The 13,079-nt window shown below is 50.5% G+C and overlaps 2 protein-coding genes across 5 annotated transcripts; one reads left to right on the forward strand and one right to left on the reverse strand.

The window, feature by feature from the left end:
- The first annotated feature begins 778 nt into the window (after positions 1–778).
- CG3328 (uncharacterized protein) lies at positions 779–11,950 on the forward strand. Of its 4 annotated transcripts, none has more exons than NM_001382064.1 (9): positions 779–1,137; positions 4,703–4,788; positions 6,748–8,170; positions 8,417–9,056; positions 9,118–9,386; positions 9,460–10,561; positions 10,617–11,128; positions 11,326–11,545; positions 11,606–11,950. In NM_001382064.1, exons 2-9 carry the CDS (start codon positions 4,764–4,766, stop codon positions 11,684–11,686), a joined length of 4,272 nt encoding a protein of 1,423 aa, NP_001369116.1. In that variant the 5' UTR covers positions 779–1,137; positions 4,703–4,763; the 3' UTR covers positions 11,687–11,950. The 4 variants fall into 4 exon arrangements, with proteins under 4 accessions (NP_001369116.1, NP_001286829.1, NP_611893.3 ...); NM_001299900.1 differs by having other exon boundaries at positions 779–1,009; NM_138049.3 differs by having other exon boundaries at positions 779–991.
- A 4-nt stretch (positions 11,951–11,954) lies between these two features.
- Positions 11,955–12,731, reverse strand: mRpS17 (mitochondrial ribosomal protein S17). The gene is made up of 2 exons (NM_080380.3): positions 12,550–12,731; positions 11,955–12,485 (listed from the first exon to the last, which is right to left on the reverse strand). Exons 1-2 carry the CDS (start codon positions 12,655–12,657, stop codon positions 12,126–12,128), a joined length of 468 nt encoding a protein of 155 aa, NP_525119.1. The 5' UTR covers positions 12,658–12,731; the 3' UTR covers positions 11,955–12,125.
- Positions 12,732–13,079: the final 348 nt, after the last annotated feature.

The following is a 13,079-nucleotide window of genomic DNA, read 5'->3' on the forward strand; positions in this document are numbered from 1 at the left end:
GTGTAATTTACATAAATCAGCGCATTAATTCAATCTGCGAAGCCACCTAAAATGGGCCTTCCAGCAAGAACAACAACTCCATTAAGCGACGTTAAGTTGGAAGCGCTGATGATCAGTCGGCTTATCCGATCCGTGCACATATCATTACAGCGAAACCACAGCCAGGAGCACCAGGAGGGGCCCCCAAAGCAGGAGGGGCATCTCGCCGAGAACCGCGCACCACCGAGGCACCCGGGCGGCCCACTAATTGCGTGAGAGCTGGTGCACTAAGCACAGGGGCCGGGTTTTACTTTAGCCCATTGTGCCGCCGCTAGTTATAATTTAATTTACATTTTTCTTAACCAACGCTGGCTGCGATTTATCAATTTCTCGCCGCGAGAGAATTCGCGAGAGCGGCTTCCTCCAGGGTTGCCGCTCCATTTGGCGCCCGGGGAGCTGCAAGTCGAGCTGGATCCGATCTGGATGTACTGCTTTAATGTCTTCACCAGCTAAAAATGTTTCTATAAAATGTTTATATGCTTGTATAGAAAATCAATCATATACGATCATATAATCATATAATCCTGATACGAATGCCACATAATTTTGATACAAGTTCAAGCTATGTGTTTATATTTTCGATAAATCCCGCCCAGCTAGCGTTCCAGCGAGCCGCAAGCTCCAAGCTGCGATCTCCGGGCGCAGTGGCAACCCCCGACAGAGCCGAGCTCCGGAGAGACCGATTCCGAGTCCAAGCGAACGAGGTGGAACGGGAATCGAGCGAGCTTGGGGCTATCGCTCATTCGAGATTTGCTGTCGAACCGACTTGGTGCATTCGCTCCGCGGATCCAATATCGCGGTTAATCGGGGGAATCGAGAGAGGCGGCTAGTTGGCGCGACTTTAGAGTCAGTGCATCGAGTATACGGAGCGTAAAACACCGACTATAACCGACATCGACACAGTGAAGCTACAGATTCGTAAACAATCCCAGTAACGCCGATTCGTGCGAGTGTAAGTGGGTGTGCCAGTGTGAGTGCGACTAATTTAAAGGCGACTTTAGCTAATCCCAGATCTACACTGATCGCAAAACAACCGCATCCCCTCCGCCTCCGCGCAGTGATCCAGTGTCTTAGCCAATGCATTTAAAAGCCATGCTGGTAATTACGCAAATTCTGTGCAGAAAAGCGAGTGAAACATGTGCGATCGAGTGAAGATGAGAGTGAAGTGGCGATTTCACTAGCGTGAAAAGTGCTTGGGCAGCCACTGTGGCGTATACGTAACCCCCTAAACCGGCCAAAATCCGTGCACTACCGCACACATCTCTATAGATCTGTATCTGTAAAGCAAGCAAGACAATGGGGGCCCAGCCTCCTCCCACTGAAAAGCCAAATGGCAGCTCCCCCCGCTTCGTTCGCCGGAGTCGAAAAACAATAAGAATGCGGCACAAACGGGTTTTTATTCTGCATTATTTATCGCTTCTGTTTGCCGTCGCCAAGTGCACGTCTTCATTCCATTAGTTCGATCGTTATGCTCTCGCTAGCCGGAGATTACTCCGATCGGAGTTTGGAGATCTGCGATCTGAGATCTGCTACTATATCTTCGTCTCAGCCTGTGCCAAGCACACAAAACAGCAAAAACTCACGAGAAGATCGGCAAAATAAAGGCAAACAGCTAAAACGTGTCCCATAGCCCAAAAAGACACTCGCGACGAGCCATCGGGCCAAGACATAAACTCAACCGGTTGGTTTGCTTTTCGAGCACCAGCCACAGTAACAGAAAAAAAACACAGAAAAAACAGTAAAAAAAAAAATAAAAACAAAAATCAGTGAGGAAACACACCTCACCTCCCCCATAAGGCCCACGAACCCAAGAGCAGTATGTAAAAATTCAGAAGAAATGAGTCTGGCAAAAACGCGCCGAGATACTTATAAATAACAGTCTAGATGGCCAAGAAGGCGGGTGATTGGGATATAGGGGGATGGGGGGGGCTGTTTAGCATAGTTTATTTTGGCGCTAATGGGCGGGGGAGGAGGGAGCAGAGATCCGGCTAACTGGAATCAAAGCCGAAAAGATGCTAAATATGCGATCAATAACAAATAAGAAATAACAAATGGAATATTCCATGCCATCCCGATCGGGCACCGACTTTCTTTTCTCGCATCCGCCACATTTGCATTCCAAATGAAATCCTACGAGCGCACTCCATTTCCAGTTCGATGATGGGTTTCGGTCTGACCACCGTGCTACGAGCACACCGTGCTGACTCAGCCACTTCCACTGACGCACTTCCGACCAGGGATCTCGCACCCCACGGAGCCACATAGATGCGTGGACATATGCGCTCGGCCGGATCACTGCTCCCATGTTTGCCAGCTTGGTTAGGCAGGCGGTGCTAATTGCCTTGATTACCCTTTATTAGACGAACATCTTGATAATCTCATCTGGCTTTTGGGCTGGGCGGGCTGGTCAAATTGAAGTCATGGGTTCCAGATTTTGGCCATAGTAGCAGTACGGCGGTGTGCTGGCCGTAATTGACTTGTTGGCCGAGTGAATCCCATGCCAGCGGCAATTAGCACAAAAACAACATACCAAATACAATTTATTCATATTTATGGCTCAATTCCATCGCCGCTTACGTGCAATAGTGTTTTTTTTGTTTTCTTTTTGAGCCGCCGCACGCCATTTGAGAGCACTATGGGTCGTTCGCAGATTTGCTTTATTTGTTTATTGAAATGCTAATAAAACGCTAAATGCCGATTCGGTGAATGCCGCAGTCGGAGAGCCCCCAGAAGCCCCAAGGATGAGGTTAAGCCACAATACACATGCATACATCCACTAGAAGCAGTCCGTCGCCCAAGTCGCAAGTCCAAAGCCCAAGAAATCAACTTCCGACTCCGTCATAGCACCAATCAATAGTCGGACAGCTAGCTACAGGTTTCATGGATTTGTTTTGTTTCCATTGCTGGTGCTACTGCTGCTGCTGGCATCTTCAAGTGAAACTCGAGTCACGATCGCGGGTCTGGTTTGGGTTTCGGCTGTGTTTATTTTTAGTTGCCCTGCCGCCGACTAAATCAAATCACTTGAGAGCATTCCATTTTATTGTTATAGGAGGAAGCGTTCTTTATCCGACGGGCAAACAGCCCCGGGATCCGCCCCGGCCCCTCCATTCGCACAAGCGTGCATGAAAGCCAAGGCGTTAATTCAATCAAATCCATTGCGACAGGCAGCCATGACAAAGCGGAGGCAAAGTCTCGCTTCAGAAACCACTTTCGGTCATTGGATCGCACGAGCGAAGAGCTAAAATCGATCCAAGGCTGCCCAGTGGCCATTGCGCAACCCACAGGCCACCCGAAGTTCTCGATTTCGGCCAACTTACGCACATCCCTCCATATTGCGCATACGACGCATGGGCCGCGACACCTTTTGTAGCATACATTTTGGCTTATCTTCGCCGAAATGCCGAGCCATTCAACGGCGAGCCATTCCACTACTCCAGGCACTCTGCTGGCCAAACAACCGGGCTGTGTGTCACTCGGGGCATTCGCATCCACTGCAAATCGGGAGTCACGTGCTCCCTGCCAATGCTGAACATGCTAAACATTAGTGGTGGAGTCATGGCGCTCGGTGGCGGATAAAGCAACTCACAGACGCCGCAGAGTTCCATCGAAATCGCCAAGTACTACTTATCTGGCTCTGGTTTCTCTTTTTGCGTTGTTCTGGTGCCAGACAGCCCAGATATCAACTTGCAGTATAAACATGTGCCCATATATATTTTGCATCGCAGCAGTCACATTTGCACGCGGAACCCGTATTTTGAGTACTTTCCGACTTGGGGGAGGATTGCTTTGGATTGTATTCGTGGTCGTTGTCCTGTGCCAATTTCCCAAGAAGGATCGCATACTCAAGGATCAGGTTAAGAAAATTTTTAAAAAAATAAGAGTAAGTGACAGAATGGTAGTAGATAGCGCGTTCCAAAGGTTAAAGGATTACATTAACTTGCCCCTTTTATGGCAATCAATTGAATAATAATCTTCAGACTGGGAATATCCTTGGAAAAATGATAGGAACTTTAAAAAAATATAAGAATATCTTTGATTAATTCCGCTGTATGTACAAACGAGATCCATAATCAAATCGTTTAATTAACACGCACTATGCCATGCCATTTTTAAGTTCACATAATAATTCGTGTTGTTGCAATTGTGAATTTGAAAAATATGTGCGAAATTTTGCGAAAGTAAATTTTATGCGATCATGTGTCATATAAGAATTAGGGCCTTAGGAACTATTACTCATTATATACCCTGGATTTCTTGGAATTAGGCTCTATCGGCCCCTTGAACATAACTCTGTTTAAATCTTGCTACTTCCTGTGGCAATAAAAACGAGATTTGCAAGGGGAAATTTTTGACATAATTGCTGTATTTGGCGTGCTTATCACCGGATATAAAAGGGTTGTTAAAAAAATATCATTTAATCCAGACTTTAAACGATATGAGGAAAGGAAAGTGGGTTTTAGAAGTTTTCTGGGCACTGAAATACCAGAACTAAGCTGACTTTGCTCCACTTAGTGGATATGCCTGATAAGGTTAATCGTTTTTGTGTAGTCCACTTTTAACATTTCAACATTTCCTTCAAAGTGGCCCAGTCTCGCCCAGTGGCCACTTGAAACGCAACGATCATCGCCCGCAACTCATGGTCACATTTCTGCATTCTTTATAGACCCAACCGACCACCAGACATGCTGTAGCCACCAGACAGGATGCTCTGAAGTGACTCGAATATGGACCTTGATTTCTTCGAACTCTGTAAGTACAAAGCGCCAAATCCATTCAATTACCACCAGTGTTCGTACCCACGTTTCTCCGCAAGGATAACCCATTCGAGTGCAAATGGAGTCCTTGCTTTGGCCCTGCTGAAGGCTGGGCCGGCTCTCCTCGTCATTGACAGCCAAAGTGGATACTAGAAATAGATAATTCGGCGATGGGGTGCTTCTGGGCCCACGAATACTCTTGGTCAGAAAGGGCAACCCACTCGAGGTATCCAATTGAGTGGCTTAACCTATTAAACCGATTATTTTGAACTCCCGCCAAAAGCAATTTTTAAGGAATAAAAGAGAAGGGAATGCAGGATTATAGATATATTTCAAAAGGCAATATTCCCAATTTCCAACAAAAGCCCAATTCAAATATAAACTTATTAATACCCATACCCATAGTCATCTCAAAAATCTAATGTTCCGACAAGAGTAGTTAACTGACTAGTTATGGATACCTACCTACGTAGAAGCAGGCGGACTGAGGCATTTGGGATACATGATAGCTGGAACCGTTTAATATATTCCCATACAATTGCGACTGCCTGGGATTGGCATGCCACTTGGGCGGCACACGAAAGGAGCAGGTTGTTTGATCAATAACCCGACTCCGGGGAACGGAAGCCCAAATATTTGCACTCCGGCTGAGATTCCGCAGGCCGCAGTCAGTGCCCAGATGTTTCCTGTCCATGTGCGACGTGTCGCGAGTGCCGAGTGACTAAAGCAAACACTAGAGATTGCCCATATCCCCACCAACTAGCTTGGCAGATTGTGGAAGCAGGTTTCCAGAATCAGGAGCATTTGCGAAAATATTTACCGCAGAACAATTGCACAAACAGTAGCTGCGTAACTCCAAGCCCTGAAGACGATGATCCGCTGCTGGGGTCCCGCCGATCCAAGGGCACCCGTTTTCATTCCGAGCAATTAGATTTCGTTTTTATCGCTTGGTTACCATGCCGATCCGTTCGCAGTGGACTCCATCGTTTGATTATTAGTTTTACGGCCCGTTTCGGGCATTATTTTCGCTGCTCAGCCAGTTGTGAAGAGTGCATCAACCGTATGCTCGCTCATACGTGCGTTAGATAATTGTTCCATCGGATGCAGTGGATCGCAGCCGCAGCAGCAGCCGCAACAGCAACAGAAGCATCAAAGTCGAATTGGGCATCCCATGGTGTGCGCATGGATGCTGGCAGTTAGAGCCAGCTAACTTGGCCCACAGTTCGGACTAAATCGAAGAATCCTGCAAACACAACCCCCCACTGGCTATGGACTATCCCAAGAACTTGAGCGGTAACTCATCAACATAATCATGAGCATAGCATAATAATCCGAGTCCCCCCATCCGCGGCACCTGCATAAATTACACAACTCACTTGGGGCACCAGTCAACAATCCGTTTGGCCAATTATCGATCAAACACAGAGCGGGAATTTCAGGGCTTATCAGCGGCAGCTCCCCGCTTCCAGTGGCCCGAATAAAACGAATATTTTGATTCAACTATAATTATCTGCGGGCTGGTAGACGCCCCCTCAGCAACGTGCCACACTTAATTTCCCCATAATTGAAATGTTTTTCTGCCATTCTGATTTGCAGTCCGAGTAGCGGGCGATTCCCGGACTTTGCTCTACTTCGAAAGATAATAAACTGTTGGATGTCAATATTTACTCCTTACCCCCGTTCCTCTGGATACAGAATTTGTATATTTCCCCGGAACGAAGGTGGCTACTTGAGAGCCAATGGGCCCAAGTGGCCGTACCTACCACGTAGTCTTGTAAAATTAAACCACCAACTATAACTATTACAACTGAGCTCCATATTCAGAACCATCCAGATTCGCTTGGATTTCAATGTTTCCTTTGCACACAAACTTGAGATGAAGGGAACATTACGATACACTTGAATAAATTTGTACCGCCTTTTGAACTAACCACCATGTCTTACACTGTTGCAGCTCCCCAAGATCTGGATGACATAAACAGCGATGGCATGGACCATCTGGATCTGCTGGTGCAGGGGGCTTTCGACGATGGCATCCAGCTAGGCCACAATGGCCACCTGTCCGCTGGAGGAGGAGTGCACTCACACATGGAGTCGCCGCACACGTCGCCCATGAACGGCTTGGATGCCCACCTGACCAACTCCGGCCGCGTGGGCAGCACGCCCGTGGCGGCACAGGCCCAGAGCCACGTGCATCCGCAGCTGCCGGAGAGTCCGCCGGATTCGCAGCCCGCCTACAGTCCGCTGGGCGAGGCCCACGGGATGGCGATGCCGCTCCAGCGAGAGCTAATCTATCCGGGTCTGGCGCCCATGCAGCACCAGGCCAATATGCTGCAGACGGATCTGGGCCAGTACGCCTCCCCTCCGCAGCAGCAACACCACTTTGCAGCTCCGCAGGCCGATGTGCGGATCAAGCACGAGTCCGAGCTCATCATCAACCCGAGCAACTTGCTCGGCCAACAGCAACCGCAGCAGCAGCAAATGCAGCAGCAACAGCAGCAGCTCAACGAGCAGATGTTCGCCCAGCACCACCAGCAGCACCAGGATAGCATCCTCCAGGACCAAATGCTCTACTACGACAATGGAGCCGGGGCGGGGATGTACGCGACCGGCAGCTACCAGAACCTATCCACCTGCACCCTGACTTCTGCCCTGGGACTGGGGGATCGCGTCCAGGTGATCGGCACCAGCCAGTTGTCCCTGAACCGCGTGTCCGCTCCCTCGACGCCAGTGCACTCCTTGTCGCGCAAGCGAAAGATGTCCACGCAGCTGGATTGCCCGGAGTTCCCCAGTGCTCCCAAAGTGGATGCGGGCCTGCAGATGAGTCCACTGCGCGCCTCTCACCACTCGCTAGCCACGCCCACTCCGGCACCCTCCCACTGCTCCGCCTCCGTCTCGCCAGCTCTGTCCGCCGTGAACTCCCAGGCGGACAACAGTCTGGACGGACAGCCCGGCGGCGTGGTCACAGGCTCCGGTTCCGGTTCGGGATCGGGCTCGGGATCCGGCAGCGAGGCGGGCGACCCGGCGGGGGGCCAGTGCATTCGGTTCAACGCCTTCCAGCCGGAGAACTGGCACAAGCTCTTTGACCAGAGCCTCCAGGAGCTGTCTGTGATCTACTACCGCGTGGACGCGGACAAGGGCTTTAACTTCAGCGTCTCGGACGACGCGTACGTGTGCCAGAAGAAGAACCACTTCCAGGTTACTTGCCATGCGCGCCTTCAGGGCGATGCCAAATTCGTGAAGACACCGTCCGGCTTCGAGAAAATCAAATCCTTCCACTTGCATTTCTACGGCGTCAAGTTTGAGGCGCCCAACCAGACGATCCGCGTGGAGCAGAGCCAGTCGGATCGCTCCAAGAAGGCCTTCCATCCCGTTCCGTGAGTAGATCTTCTTAAAGATGTCGCTTTCGTATATTTTCGAACTAAGCTAAGAGATTGGAAAGAGTACTTAGTCTGTAAAAGATAAAAGGATATAAAGGATAAGTTCCTATCTTCTTGAAACCCCTAACATATCATATCATTCATTTTAAAATTTCCTTCGAATAGAACATAATTATGTATATTATAATAGGATAGATGTCATATCACTCATGTGCCGTCCTTGACCTACAACTTCTTCCACAGCATCGATCTCCAGAAGCACATCGTCAGCAAGATCACCGTGGGTCGTCTGCACTTCTCGGAGACGACAAACAACAACATGCGCAAGAAGGGTCGTCCCAATCCGGAGCAGCGCTTCTTCCAACTGGTGGTGGGTCTGCACGTGCACACGATCTCCGGGAACTTCCCGGTGGTGAGTCACGGGAGCGAGAAGATCATCGTGCGAGCCTCCAATCCGGGTCAGTTCGAGTCCGACGTGGATCTGTGCTGGCAGCGTGGTCTGACCCCAGAGTCGGTCTTCCACACGGGCCGCGTGGGCATCAACACGGACCGCCCCGACGAGAGCCTGGTGGTCCACGGTAACCTCAAGGTGTCCGGCCACATTGTCCAGCCGAGCGACAGTCGCGCCAAGCAGGAGATCGGCGAACTGGACACCTCCGTGCAGCTGCGCAACCTGCAAAAGATCCGGATAGTGCGCTACCGCTACATGCCGGAGTTCGCTGTGCACTCGGGTCTCCGGCGGGAGAGCGACACCCGAGAGATCGAGGACACCGGCGTAATTGCGCAGGAGGTGCGCGAGGTGATCCCGGACGCAGTGCAAGAGGCTGGCAGCGTGGTGCTGCCCAATGGAAACGTGATCGAGAAATTCCTGCTGGTCAACAAGGTGGGGCATATTCCCAATTCACTTTCTTGACCAACTGACTAACCAGCGAACCCTTCTCAAGGACCGCATCCTGATGGAGAACATCGGAGCCGTCAAGGAGCTGTGCAAGGTGACCTGCTCCCTGGAGACGCGCATCGAGCACCTGGAGCGTGCCAACATTGGCCAAAACAGCCAGCAACTGCGTGCCAAGGATCTGCTTGAGCCGCGCTGCATCCTGCCGGAGCGAGCAGCTATCACGTCCTACGGCAGTCGGCGGGACGGCTACGAGGTCTGCTCCAGCCGCTCCCTGCAGATCGTCATCTTCCTGCTGATCATCGTAATGGCAGCCTGGTAAATTCCAGTTCGGATAAACATCCTCAAGGGGTAGCAGATTTAAAATTTCTACCTTTTGCTCATCTTGCAGCCTCGCAGCGGTGTCTACTCTCTACTTTGTGGAGCACAACAAGCAGCAGCAGGCTGACGGGTTCTTTGGTGCCGGGATGTTCCGACAGGAGGCGGGTCCAACGCACCTGAGCGACGAGGAGCGCCACTACTTCCACAACCTGCACACTCTCTTTAAGAACAAGACACACGGACCCTGGCCTATGCGTCAAATGTACGCCACCAGCACCTCGCGTCCGCCGGGATCTCGCCAAGCCGAGGAGGAGGCGGAGGACCTGGCGGCGGTGCTGACCAAGCCACAGGTGTCCTCCGGCCAGCAGCAGCTGAGTCTCAAGCACGGGGTCATCACGACGACGGCCCCGCGATTCAGCAACAAGACCATCAGCAGCAAAAAGGGCAAGTGGCCGCCCACCCAGGAGGTGCTGCGTCAGGCGGCGGGTCAGAAACTGCACCTACCTCAGCCGGTACATGTGGTTCCCGCTGCTCCAGCGAAGGTTCCTCCAGCTGCCTTGAACGACACAGTGGCCTCCACGGAGAAGCCACCCCAGGCCATTCCTCTGCCTCAGGACTTCGAGAACAACTCCATAGACATCGATGCCCAGCAGAAGCAGTCCCAGCTGAAGCTGGACGAGCACATCGTGGTGGTGGGGACCATCGCCAGTCCCGCCTCCGATGCCTACGATTCCAACTCACCATCCGTCGCCGCTCATCCCATTCGCAAATTCAATCCTGGAACCGTCTACACCCACGTTTACAAGACCGTATCGCCCCCAACGGCCAATCTGGCTCTGACCACCAACAAGGTGAGCACTGAGCCCGCCCAGAGTCCACTAACACACGCTCTGGATGTGCCGCCCCCGGCTCTTCCCGTGAGAAACAGCAGCGACAATCCCGATGCTCTGGACCTACAGAACCTGAGCAACACCAACGAGTCCGTGGACAATCCCATCACCCAGGTGTTCGGATTCGAGTACCAGGAGTCGGGCTTGCGGGAGTCCAATCTGGGCAGGCGGTCTGCCAATCAGCGGAGTCTGGAGTGGATCAGACAGAAGGACATCAAAACGGCCATCTTTGGACAGCCAGCGGAGTGCAATGGGGATGAGTCGGTTAGCGACAATTGTCAGGTAAGCTTCAGCTAGAGTGATGCGCATCCAGGTACTTATTCTACATCCTGTCCAGTCCGTTTGCTTCGAGGAACTGCCGCCGACTCATCCTCAGCCAGACAATGTGGATGCCAATGTGAAGGAGCAGCACGTGGAGGACGATCTGCAGTCGGCGGAGGAGCAGGAACATGATCCGGACATCGTTGAGACCCAACCCGCTGTCTCAATAGGCAATGAGACCTCCGCCGCGCTGGAGGCCCAGCCGGGATTCCTGGGCAAGAGCTCACACGGCACCGACGCCCTGACCAAGAAGCAGACCGAACCGGTGGTCGCAGCCAAGGACGATCCCGTCTACCGCCTTCTGCAATCCGCCTCTGGGCAGGATCAGGGGCCGAAGGCCGACGAGTCCGTGCTGCCGCCCTTCCAGCTGGATTGCTGGAGTGTGGCCAGTTGCGTCCTAGCGGCCCAGTACAACCACACCATTGACGTGGAGCAGTTCTGTCCCACCTCGGGCAGTTCCCTCAATGTCAGCTATGTGGTTCCGGTATCGCGCTATCTGCAGGCCAGTAGTCTGGAGCTCCATCTGAGGTTAGTTGGGTACACTTTATTTCATTATTCTGTAACAAATGTATTCGAATTCGGTAAGATCTTAAAGTATCTTAAAGATACAAATGCAGTATGTGTTTACATACAAAATCATACTGCCCTTGAACCCATTCAAAGTTCCATTGACTCCTAATGAATTCTTTACAATCACTTATTTTATTACCATCTATATCCAACAGCTCCAACAAGCCGCTGCAGTGGTCCATCTGCGTCGACGAGGATCAGGCCAAGCCGAGTGCCAACGGCCAGCTGAACGAGGATGACGAGGCCGAGTCCACCAGCGGGGTGAAGATCCTCAAGCAGCAGGGCAAGAACAAACTGAGCCTGGCCCTGGATCTTCCCGCCCGCGGCTACTTCCTACGGGAGTTTATGCTCCGCGCCAGCCACGACCTGGAGCAGGTGCGTTATCCGGACGCATTAACGCGAAATCCAGCGACTCTAGCCTCCTTTTCGTTGCAGCAAAAACTGTGCGACGACAACGCTCACCCGGCAAACCCCATACTCCAGTACAACTTTAGGATCGTAAGAGATTGTGATTAGTATTCAGCTTAATTTATGGCACGGACCGAATCTGAACTCTAAAACCATGTGCGTGTGCAGCACGTTTCGGTGTTGCGGATGTGTCCTGGCACCTGGCGCGGAAAAATCGTTTGAATTAGGAAAATTCAAAAATTAAATAATCAAAAACTGTTGATCAGCGAGAGGAAGTTGAAAATGCATACATTTATACGTATACACAACAAATCATCAATAAATGCAAAAAAAAAAAAACAACTATCGACCATTAAAATAAAATATGTAGAGAAATCTTTTAAACCTGCCTTTTTAATTCAATTCAAGCAATCAAAAACCTATAAAAATATCTTCTTTCGTCGGCCTAACCATTTTATAAGAAAACCGAGAAACATATGTACGTCATATTAATGCACTTTACTATTAAACAAAGGGGAAACTTAACAGATAAACGACCGGCAGAGCTCTAAACGGCGAACGGCTGATCCTTGCCATCCTCGTGGTACTTGATGTATGTTTCCCCGTGGGTGAAGTCCTTGGTTCCCTCCAGGCGACCGCGGGGCGGTGCCTTCTCGTAGTCGAAGGCCTTCTCTGACTTGCCGAACAGCTGGTTGGCCATCTCGATGTCCTCGCGGTAATTGCCCACGACCACCTTCTTGCCAGTGAGCGGGTCCGTTATGTCACCCAGCGGATAGACCACTTTTTCCACGTTGTGCGTGATGAGGCGGGTGAGGCGCTCTGGCAGTTCCCGTATCAGGACCACGTCCCCGGTCTTGCACACCTTCTGCGGATCGTGGGCGAAGTAGAACTCGTCCTTCTTAAAGTACTGCGAGCAGAAGGGAAATTGTGTGAAATCTCCTGAGGCGAGATCTAATGTATATTATGCACACCATATTCAGGTTCTTGTCCAGCTCCATTCGGCGAATGCGGATCTTGGAGGCGTTCTGCTTGATGCAGGGCATGCACTGGCCCATTAGTAGGAGTCCTCGCCTCGACATTACTTTAATTTAATTTAAGAGTTTAGAAAAATAAACAACCGGTTGGGAAACACAGCTGGTAGATCACTGGCGATAGTATCGATTGGGCCTGGAACTATCAATATTTCGATATTTTTTACTCAGCAGTTTCTGATTTTCAAAATCCCGCCAAATGCAATCAGCTTGCACGCGTCAGTTAAAAAGTAGGGTAGTATGACTTTTCATCGCAAAAACAAGTGGATTCTAAGGACATAACATTTTCACCGTACTATAAACAGTGTATCAGTTTTACATAACATATCTTTTCAATTAAATAATGCTTTAATGGATTAAAAATGTTTACGTCAAAGTAAATACCTTTAAATTCATTTTGTTTATGAATAATACATATTTTTAATTCAAAATTGTAATAAGGAATTCGGCTCACGATGACATATCGCAAG

The sequence above is a fragment of the Drosophila melanogaster genome, chromosome 2R (genome assembly GCF_000001215.4).
Source record: "Drosophila melanogaster chromosome 2R".
NCBI classification, from domain to species: Eukaryota; Metazoa; Arthropoda; class Insecta; order Diptera; family Drosophilidae; genus Drosophila; species Drosophila melanogaster.

Bases quoted from the DNA above. Each gene is read 5' to 3' on its own strand.
- CG3328 (NM_001382064.1), top strand. From the start codon at position 4,764: ATGGACCTTGATTTCTTCGAACTCT. The intron at 9,387-9,459 runs GTAAATTCCAGT...CTCATCTTGCAG, and splicing joins ATCATCGTAATGGCAGCCTG to CCTCGCAGCGGTGTCTACTC. The intron at 11,129-11,325 runs GTTAGTTGGGTA...TATATCCAACAG, and splicing joins AGTCTGGAGCTCCATCTGAG to CTCCAACAAGCCGCTGCAGT.
- mRpS17 (NM_080380.3), bottom strand. From the start codon at position 12,657: ATGTCGAGGCGAGGACTCCTACTAATGGGCCAGTGCATGCCCTGCATC. The intron at 12,486-12,549 runs GTGTGCATAATA...TTCTGCTCGCAG, and splicing joins TGGACAAGAACCTGAATATG to TACTTTAAGAAGGACGAGTT.